The following is a 10,934-nucleotide window of genomic DNA, read 5'->3' as shown; positions in this document are numbered from 1 at the left end:
ACACGGACGCCTGGACGCTGCAGCGTTTTTAAGAGAGTGTTTCCAACCCTGGATAGGAGGGAAGAGGCGGGAGGAAGGAGGTGATGTCCAAATCCTGAGCGCATTCGTTATTTAAAAAAAAGAAGAAGGAGGAGGAGGAGGAGGGAGAGGGGGGAGGAATAGAAAGCAGTGAAAAATTCCAGCTCGAATGGATCGGAGATTCATCTGAAACACGGTCAGAGTGTCATTGCAGACATGGGTCGCAGCGGTACGGCACCTCTCGCTCAGCTCCTCGGGGAGTGCTTTCACTGTCAGTCCTTCAGCGCTGGAAATGGCGTTGTGATGCTGAGCGCGGAAGACGCAGCGGAGGCGGATGCCAAGGAATAGAGCAATATATGATCACCTGTGCTTTTCTTTGGGTTGGATTTTTAGTAGCGGTGGACAATACCATGGTGAATTACCAGAAATACATTACTGTTATGCAGCTGGCTCTGGGGGTGACCGCCTCCAACAAAGAACATTGCCTTCCACCCAGGAAGCGTATGTGGTGAGTATCAGTCTTGGTGCGGATGATGGTGATGATGAAGTGATGCAGGTTGGGAGAACTAGTGGGGGGTGGGGGGTAGGGGGGTGCGATGAACCGAACCGTCGCCTCCCACGTCTCGTCAAATGATGAGCCAAAACCGGCTCATGACATAACACTCCTATGAGCCACTGCGGCCAGTCTGCACCATGTTGCAACCACCACAAACCCCACTGTGGTGGAGGCTGGGAGTATAGGTAAGGGCAACTACACTCTGCATGCTTTGGAGTTTGTGCGCGTGCGTGCCCTCCTGGGTGCACGCGTGCGCAAAGACGAGCGGCCTCGTCCTTCCCCTTCTTCCATTAGTTTGAAAAGTTGAATGCGTAAAAAAAATGATGTCATGGCCGTTCCTCATTGTTTTCTCTGCTTCCAACTTCATGTGGGCCCCATCCGCTGCAAGGTGTCATCCTCAAGCCAAAGCCATCATTCCCTCCTCCCTAACATCACCGCTGTCCTCACTGCTGCTGCTGCTGTGACTGATTAATAAAGTGGAAAGCATGAAACTCGATCCTCTCCTGTTTTTATTACCTGTGCTGCAACCAGGCCTCTGCACACCTCCATGTCCATCCAACACTTCATCCACCCTCTGCTCTCTGGGCATGTGTTCGGGTCTCCTCTCTCCACCTAAAACGAGCGTCCTCATTTTTTGTGCCAGATTGTATTCTAATGACCATCTTTCACTTTCTGCCTTTCTCTTCCTGCGGCCTTGTCCATTTGTGTACTTGAAGGCATTCTTCCCATCACTCCTCTTCCTCAATGTAAGTAGATTGCTGTGGTGTGTGTGACTCTGTATCCTTCATTACAGCTGGATTACTCTGAAAGCAAAGATGCTTAATGAACAGTCAAAAGGCGCTCTGAGAGAAACCAATACAACCTCAAATTGTCTTTTACGACTTGGATTTCACTCTTTTATTTTTCTTTTACATACATATTATCTACACTTTTCTAAATCTTCATTTTCTTCTGCAAAAAATGACTTGAACAAAATGTTTCCATCTGTCCTCTTTCGTCACAAATTTGTCCCACACCTTTTTAGTTCTCAGTCTCTTTGCCCGATCAGTTTTTCATTCTCTTCCTGGCCCAAAAAAAATGAATATGTGGTGTTTCACAGAGACCCGCTTTCATGTTGCATCCCTTGTTCAAACTCCACAAATTCAAAGCGTTTGCTCGGGAAGCCTCTCCTTTCATCTGGTGGTGTGCTGAAACAAAAGGCATCAAAATCAATGAACGCTGAGTTCTTGCATGTTGAGAGAAGAACAGGAAGCACACTCAGGGTTAATGAAGCAAAACCACAAAGGCCTTGGGGGAACACTCATCACTTGGTCTCTCTAGTCCTTCTTAAGGCCCAAACCAACCAGTCTCAGGGAAATAAACCAGCCGTCCTGTCATTAATTCAACAGGAATTTGCTCCTTTTATGTTACAATTATTCGTTTAAAGTCTTCATTTATTTACAGTTTTAGTAAACATATGCTTGTCAGAATCAATATAGCAATTTTGTGCAAACTAGATGCAAAATCCTGCAAAGAAATCACAACATTTGCAAGAAAATATTCTGCATACTAGATATCTGTGAAACTGAAGGTATCATTTCAATATCAAGCTCTACAAGCAAAGACAATGTTTCTTTATGTTTGAAATCTCAAAAAACAGTTAGGAAAAGCTGTGGAAGCAAAATGCAGACAGTGTGGAGCTGTATGGATGAGAGGAAACCAAACATTCAATTCAATCTTATCATTAATCCCAAAAAGATCTGATTAGTTGCACGGTTTAGAAGTGTTTTTACCTGTTTTAACAGCACATCAAAGGGGAATAATATTACTACATATTTCTAAAATCGCTAAGAAATTGTCAATTGAAGAGTAGTATTGAAGCAAGAGTAATATCCCTTTTGGACATGCTATAAAAATCAGTTTTTACCCATTTTTTGTAGCAAAAAATGATTGATCCTATTTACTTTTGCAAATAATTGCGTCTTTTTTCTTTATTTGCAATCAAATTTAATCAGAATAAAAGATGTCCATGTTTTAACAAATATGCATATATATTCAACATGAATTCTCTATCTGTATTGATTCTCTCCCAGAAAACTACAAACTTTCCCTTTACCTTAAAATATAAGAACTAAAACTAAGAGGGAATATAATTTAAATATGAGACTACATTTTTCCTGGTACAGGATGGCACTTATTCTGTATCTGAGATGTGTTAGTTCCACTCTCTTTTCCCTCATTTGACATGAACAGCGGGATAATACATGTGCTGGGATGTTATGGTGGTTTAATGTAATTACTTCAGGTTTTTATGGACAGCGTTCTACTTCTGAATGCATCGTGTCATCTCATTATACAAATATGCTCAGAAAAACATCCACCTTTAGGATTGTTGAAGGTGGAGCAGGCCATTTATCAGGAATATCGCTTGGATTACCTTTAAAAAATATCCTGAAAGCTTAAGTGACACAGATGCGTATACACAGGTTTTTGTGCATGTTCCAAATCTGTAGTTTATCTATAAAAGTTGGGATTAATTTTGAAGTTTAAGGTAAAAACTTTGGAGAAATATATATAGTCTGTGTTGTATTGTTGAATTGATCTAAGAGATCTGCTGTGTTGTGACTCAAACTGTGGTGAAATGCAATAGAGCAATAAGAAATGTCATTTTCCTACATAAAACAGTAAACTATAGAGTGAAAAATAAAATAAAAAGTGAAAATTGAAATAAAATGTCTTTGATTTGGTGAGCTATGTTCTACCCACTCACTGAGGATTAGAGAACCCACATGGATTTCACCCCGCTGTATTACTGTGATTGGCTTTTTGCACACATGTAAGGCAGGATGTGAGAATGAATTGAAAGCACAAAAGCATTTGCATTCCTAAAGAAGCAGCAGCAGCTCACTGTTTCGCCCTATTTTGGGCTGCAGCTTCTTTGTCCCATTTTTGGTCAAACGGTCAGAGCCGGCTTCCTGTGCTGCTGATATCACAGTGTGTGGTGGCCAAATTGCACACCGCCCTGCCTGGACACTTACACCGTTCACCTATAGGGAGCTGTGCATGCCATGTGCACAGTCAGAGGAAGAGCAGCTCAGTATGACTTCAAAAAAAAAAAAGACAGAATAGCAGCAGCAAAAGCCCTCTAAAGGAAGAGTAGTCTTTGTGAGCAGATGTTCCCTTTTGCCTGCAGAATTGCAAACCTTCCTACTCTGTGCACACAGCCAAAGATTTGCATGAACCTGACTTAATGAACTTTACACTCTGTTGCCAGCCTGCAGGGATAGCACAACAAGTCTGTTCTTTTTATGTGATGCTCCATCTTGCACCGTTCCCCGCTCGGCTGTCCATTCCATTTGTGTCTTTTATATGTTTTAGTGAGAACATTATAAATAATGGTTAGGTTTGCCCCGTTGGCTAAATGTAGTATTAGCACTGGGCAGGATGGGAGGAATGAAGCGTAACATTGCGTATTGACCTGCTGATTAAGCAGCACCCGTTATTGCTTGAGCTAATCGCAGCTGATGGCTCCTTCAGGCAGGATGAGGGACGGCATAAAGTCCTGCCGCTGATCAATGTGTTTGTGTTCCCCGTCCTTTCTTTTTGATAGCATCAGGCATCTGCACAACCGCTTTTCTGCAAACAACTTTAATCTACTCTTTTGTGGCCATCAGGGATGCTGGCATTGATCTTAATGCATTAACTTTAGAAATGGGCTCTCTTTGTTCACATGTAATGCAAATGGTCCCTTTCTTTCCTTGTGTCAGGGCCAAACGTATTGTTCACACTAAGAGTAAATCATGAGAAAACCTGTTATTAGAACCAAAATTGATGCTTTGGATATCAACAGAAAATAATCTACATGTTTTTATATCACACACTATATTGAAAGTATGCATTAGAAAGGATTTCTTGGTAAAACTTATATAAAAAAATAATATTTTTATGTGAAGAAAAAGCTACATGTTCGTTTTATTATGGGAACTTTTTGTCCCTCCATTTAAAATGGTTCATTTTATAATTTGTAATCAAATCTCAGCTTCCAAAACTGTTATTTTGTCAACATGCACACCAAAATCTTAAAAAAGTCATGCTTCAAGAAGACATTGTCACGTCAATCATGAAGAAAATGTAGTATAATTTCTTAAAATTAGATGATGTTTGGATTATTCCATCATATATTCTCCACAATGGAAACACTCGTCATGTTTTCTCATATTTTATTGACTATTTCTATCAGGTAACCGTTGTGCTATCCTAGGCATGTTTACATTAAAAGTGGGGTCATCTGGACCCAACAAGAACATTTTTTTCAAGGATTTTTAAAGTCTTTTCTGGAGTCCTTGGCAGACATAAAATCCTGTCCTTCTTTGTTCATCTTTGTCATGGGAGGGATCACATATCAATGTAAGGGTTGGGTCATCTGCGCCCTTTAAAATGAGTTTTACATTTTGCATTATAACTGAATAACTGAAATATGTTTGCTTTGTAAATGGAAAATATTATAATTTGGAATCAATAAATATCATAAATGAAGATGGTTGTAAAACATCATCGAGTTACAGTAGTTTGAGAGAGAAGAAAATTAGGAGAAGTGTGTATTTTCATTAGCAAAAGAACTAAACAAACAGACATGCATTTAAATTTCTGAAAAAGTTCTTTATTTAATATATGGTATTTATTACATATTCAGAAAATATTGCCAAATATTGGCATTACTTTTATTTTGAAAGGTTTTTTTTCAAGAGTTATTGCAATTACAGCTTCAAATGCAGCTTATTTTTCCCCTTTTTCTCTTACAAAAAACATACTAAGTAAAATTTGTCTAGTAAGGATGATTAGTTCCATTCTAGGTTAGTTTATGGTGTCGCATCTTATCCCCGCCTTTCTGCTAAGTAAGCTAACCATCTGCAGACTGCAGCCCATGTTTGTTGAACAGGATCCGCTTTAAGTGATGTGAAGATAATGACCACATGACATATAACTTTGCTGATTCAAGTCTAGGGGGATGCATACTTATGAGGTTTATAGCTACAAACACTGGGCGTTGAAATTAAAAGCATGCATTTGGCTCATCCCCAGGTAACAAATACTCACCTGACATCACTTAGTACACAGCCACAATGAACAAATTCATAAAGATGGGATGAAGACAGATCATATATTATAATATAATAAAAAAATTACATCCAGATTTACATTTAAGCCATTCATGATTTACTTAATAAAGTATTTAATTGATGCCTTTAAAAAGATAAATAAAAAGGAGACATAGCTTTTAAATCTTCAAGGTAAATCCTCACAAATTTCAGGTGAAACATTTCACACCTGCAGGTTTGCAAGAGAGGACAAAAAATTACTCACTGCACATTTAATCTGAGCTGACACATTTGCTGGCACAATGCTACCTTGAGCCTTTGTTTCCTGAGGTCTTTTGTCTGAAATCTGTTTCAGAGTCAACATTCAAGAAAATAATGTCTGAATGTGTGGGACTGCTCCAGGCCTGTGCGACACTGCAAACAGCTTTACTCATTAGTAGTGTTTGCTGAATTGTTTATGAGAACAATGTGAGGGTGGCTGTAATTTGGCTACGTGGAGCTTTGAACACTTTGACCCTGCATTTCTAATAAGTTTGCACCCTTAAGGCAACTATTGAATCAACATAAATGAAAAATTGATGGAGAAAATAGTAATAATAATAAAATGTTGGCTTTGACTAGCTATGTGAATAATGAAAACAGTGCATGTTAGTTTTAACTTTTTACACATTAATTCTGTCATTTTTTTCTGAATCAAGACACAATTTTATTAATCAATTATTGTATTGTGATTAATCAATCTTTAAATCAATCCAGCTTTATTTATAAGAAGCGCTTCTCATCTTTTGCTGAACTTTGCAATTTAAAAACTAAATTACTTTGAGTTGTCCTGTTGCAGCTGCAAATCAAACCTGGTTGAAATGTAGTTCCATCCTTTTTTAAACAATAAAAATAAAAAAAATAATAAAAGCTTCTATGATCAGCAGGAAATTAAAGGGGTGGGATTATATATTAGTCACTTCAAACTCTCTTTCAGGCAACAAATCCAACTCCATTTTATGATTATACTGTGAAGAATATACATCGTTTTTTCATTTTTGTTTGTTTTCATTATTTTCTAATCAATATATCACTTAATATTTTGTAAATAATGTGATATATCTGTGTTTTGTCAGCTTGTTTTTGCAATGTTCTATTATTTTAATGCTTGAAATAAACCAATCAAATCAAACATTAATATTTATGAGAGCACCCAACTTGAAAATTATTCAAATTAACATCTGGTAACTCTGTGGATCAGAAAAAAATGTCCCTTTAAAAGCATTTTATTTAACTGATGCAATCATTGGAAAATATTATAATTTTATTTAAACTGACAACCTGGCAGTTTAAAAGCAAGCTCTGCATTTCTTATTTAACAACTGCCAACTACTCTATTAAAACCCAGCCCTGGATTTCAGCTTTTGAGCCCTAGATTAAAGCCAAATTACTATAAAGTTCTCTCTGAAATGATATTCGGTTCAGAAATATCGGTGAGAAGTGTGAAAGGTGATTAACATTCTTCAGTTATTGCCTGTGCAGATCCATTTAGGAAATAAAAAGAGGAAACACAGCTGAAGCCGTAGGGGTTTTATTGTCTTCAGCAGGGCTCCATGAATTCCATTTAAGGATGTCATATTGTGTTTTACCCCAAAATAAAGCAGCTCTATCAAACCACCATGACTTAGCTTCATCTTCTAAACCTGCAGTGATTACTGACCTCTCATTATTTTAGTAAATAAAATCCCCTGACATTTAAAACACGTTTCTAAATACCATCATCCAGCAGCTCTCTGTGGCCTTCTGCAAAGTGCAGCCTTTCCTTTTTGCTCATGGCAGTTTGCTCACTGTGTTTCTCTTTCCGCCTTTTCCTTCACCGGCGTCAGGATTCACCCGAGTCCGACCGCCGGCTCCATCACTGCAGGCTCCTCCGCGAGCACCGTTCAGGGCAAGCCATCACTCCGGCGCATCAAGGGTCGCATCCACAGAAGCAAGAGCCTGGACAGCATCGATCTCCTGGATTCCAACGTGAGTGGATTCCCTGACACCAGCACATGTAATGACACGGTTCAGACATGTTCAAAAGCACGGACTTTTAGCCTGGTGTGAAATGGATTTGTCATCTCTGAAAGTACATGTAAACATAAACAACAGGGGTGTAGGGAAAAAAAAAACATTTGGCGATATATCGCAATATTTTATTTGGCGATACCTGTATCGATTTAAAATGCTGACAAGACGATATTTATAAATTATTTATAATTATTTTTTTTCCACCTAAACCCTCGACATCTAGTTGGCAACACAAAAATTTACCAAAAGAAAAGCTGTATGAATTTGTGGCTAAAAACAACTTGTAAATGAGATATAGTTGATCGCTAAATTATCATTAGATAAAATAAATTTGACAATTTTATTTACATGAAAGATGAATTCAGAGCTTTTTTCTAAGTCATAATTTTCAAAAAAATTGTTCTGGTATAGTCTTGGAATATATCATAATATGCATCATATCGCCATACTAATACCAATACACACCCCTAATAAACACATAAGTCTTTTAAAGCAGTAATCTATGAGTCAATTTAACTTTGAAGTTTTGCAGGATTCTCCAGGCAACTAAGTCAAGAAAAATATCTATATTTAGTGCTCTCACAAAAACTTGATGTATTGGGGGATGACAGGAGTTATCCTTTTTTTGTCCAGAAATCACAAATCCAAACATCATATTGATAATTTATTTAGGTTTTGCAATATTATTTTCACTGCTTGCAGCAATTCCCTAGATAAATACTTTGACATGTGAACCCTATATTTTATTTATACTTAGCTGCAAAAAATGTTGTTTCAAACACCTAGAAAAACTTCCATGTTTTTACTTCCTTAAACATTTGCAAAGAACTTTTTGTAAATATGTAAAAAAAAGTGTCAGATATTTTAGTGCATATGTTTTACATTTGTATTTCTTTTCAAAGTAAAAGAAATACTTAAAAATGAAGAACAAAAATGTTAAGTTGGACATGAATCATGGAATTTGTTATATTAGCCATCCTCATTCAGAAAGCCGAGCTCTGATGTAAATAAAGTAAAGTGGGCACACTTGTTAAACACGCCCACCATACCTTGTTGTTTGCAGACAGAGTAGTAGACTGCTGGAGGGCCTCAGCCTCAGGGGAATTACATTGTGTTGACAGCTTAGCTATGACCTGACTTTGAATTCAGCTCTAATGCTCCATCTCATTAAAAGATAGCACAAAACCCCTGGGCTGGTTGAATAATTGATACAAGAATTGGCTGGTATTAGTAATATAGGCTTTGGAGGACGTGAGAGTTTTTAATGCCCTTAGGGTGTATGCATTAAACTTTTATCATCTCTTTTGTTGCTTTGCAGTTGCTTAAAACTGCTTTTGTACTATAAAAAAACACAAGGGGCTAAAATTAACCATTCAGTTCATTTTCCAAAAATGTAATCAAAATCAGAGTGGACGGATTTTACTGTCCTTTTAGTTTGGTTGAAAGATTGTTTAATCCAGCTCTGGCATGTCAATAAATAGACGTTCCATGCAGCAATAGGTTGATTTGCTACCTATGCACTGGATTTTTTTTTTAATTGCTGTTTATAAGATTTTGACACTTGAGATTATAAACTGTTGTTTTGAAAGTCAAATGTTTTCCCATTTTTTACGTTTTTTATGGGATTTCAGCTGCTCAACAGTTTGGGGCGTCCTCTGTCTTATTTTTCTGTCTCACAGTGCTTCAAATGTTTTCAGAGGGCGAAAAGTCTGGACTGCCAGCAGGTCAGTTTTGCAGCTAAGCTCTTTTACACCTGGAGCCAGTGTGCTAATGCTGTGAATGGGGGTGTTCCTTCAAACAAAGATCATCTGGATGGCAGCATGCGTCGCTTTCAAACGCGCTGATTTATTTATTTATTTATTTATTTGAAACTGATTGCCCCATGCTACACATGCCACTGGCACAATGCATCACACTTCATGGATCCTGGTTTTTTGGAATTGTTTCCTGGCAACAAGCTTGAAAGTAAAGAGGCTCCAGAGTGGATGCAGTGATTGCTTTACTACTGTTTCACCTGCTATTACTGAATGGCAGTGAACTGGGGTTGACTGTCATTCAGTAACATTTTTCAGCTTGGGTTTATCCCACAAATACCTCTCTTGATTTTGTTTTCTAATATTTAATATTTGTGATTTTTCTCCAATTAGATCATATTTAGTTGCTCAGCTATTTAGCATCAGCTCTATTAGATAACATAAACTCAATCTTTGCTATGCATTGTTGGATGTGTTGTATTTGTGCAGTTTCCAATCAAATATTAGCTGTGTTTACATGGACACAAGTAATCAGATTACAAGCCTGATCAGAATAAAAATGCGATCATCAAATTTTCTTCTGATTGAGATTGGTGGGCTATACTAATTGTTGATCTGATTGTGGTGCATGTAAACACTTATTCTGGTTGTGGGTCATTTCTGTGTTGACTTTTACATCCTGCGTGGACACTGTGTGCTCTGAAGGAGGCGTCAGAGCGTGGTCGAGCAGGGAGGGTGCATCTAAGGGTTAAAAATATCGTTGTTGTTGGTCACACGTAGCCAAACCCTTCCTCGGCGTCTGTAATAAAAAGTTCAGCCTTGGCTATTTAGAAAATTACGCGCAAATAGTAGCTTTCCATAAATAAAAAAATAATAAAATAAAAGAAGATTGCCTCGCTCCGCATCAATTGCAGACATATTTGTTCATAACAGAACTCCCTACTTCGTCTTCTACAGCTATTTACAATATTTTAGGTAGTTCATTGCATGTCAAAATGATTTATTCTGATAAAACATGTGATGGATGTAAAATGTTTAATAATCTGATACATTTTTCATGCACACAGTTCAATTCTAATCCAATCTTTGATCAGATTGAATACATGTAAGCACAGCTAAAGGGCTGGCTTTGTTTTTTTGCGCTCTATTCTTTGTATTTACATCTTTTCATCTCTACATTTTGGAAAATTAGGTTTCCTTTCGATGTGTAAAGAAGTCTAGACCGGTGAGGATGCACTATCAGTGAGGCTGCATGCAACACACTCACAATACTCCTGTGTTAAACGATTACTCTCTTTGCTGCTTCATACATCCAACCATGTGACTGCACACTCTTCATGATGAGTATGTTTTTTATGAATCACTTTTAAAAGCAACATCTGAACTAAACTTACCCTGAGAACCTTAAATGTGAACTTTGTTGTTGTCAATAGTTAAAGTCCATGGATTAGAGATAAAACATTTTGGATTATCCTG

General features: G+C 37.6%; 1 protein-coding gene across 9 annotated transcripts in view; it reads left to right on the top strand.

Moving 5' to 3' along the window:
• The first annotated feature begins 42 nt into the window (after positions 1 to 42).
• Positions 43 to 10,934, top strand: part of tjp1b (tight junction protein 1b) — a 49,977-nt gene continuing 39,085 nt past the window's right edge. For 4 of the 9 annotated variants that reach the window (XM_024280734.2, XM_024280727.2, XM_024280725.2 and 1 more), the window contains exons 1-3: positions 44 to 526; positions 1,291 to 1,320; positions 7,518 to 7,659. In XM_024280734.2, coding sequence (XP_024136502.1) covers positions 375 to 526; positions 1,291 to 1,320; positions 7,518 to 7,659 — 324 coding nt within the window. In that variant the 5' untranslated portion in view covers positions 44 to 374. Of the gene's footprint in view, positions 527 to 1,290; positions 1,321 to 7,517; positions 7,660 to 10,934 lie in introns of all 9 variants that reach the window. The other 5 variants (XM_024280721.2, XM_024280719.2, XM_024280723.2 and 2 more) reach the window with 3 other exon arrangements.

Source organism: Oryzias melastigma, linkage group LG6 (genome assembly GCF_002922805.2).
Source record: "Oryzias melastigma strain HK-1 linkage group LG6, ASM292280v2, whole genome shotgun sequence".
Lineage (NCBI taxonomy): Eukaryota > Metazoa > Chordata > Actinopteri > Beloniformes > Adrianichthyidae > Oryzias > Oryzias melastigma.
This window is presented reverse-complemented; position numbering and strand designations above follow the sequence as displayed.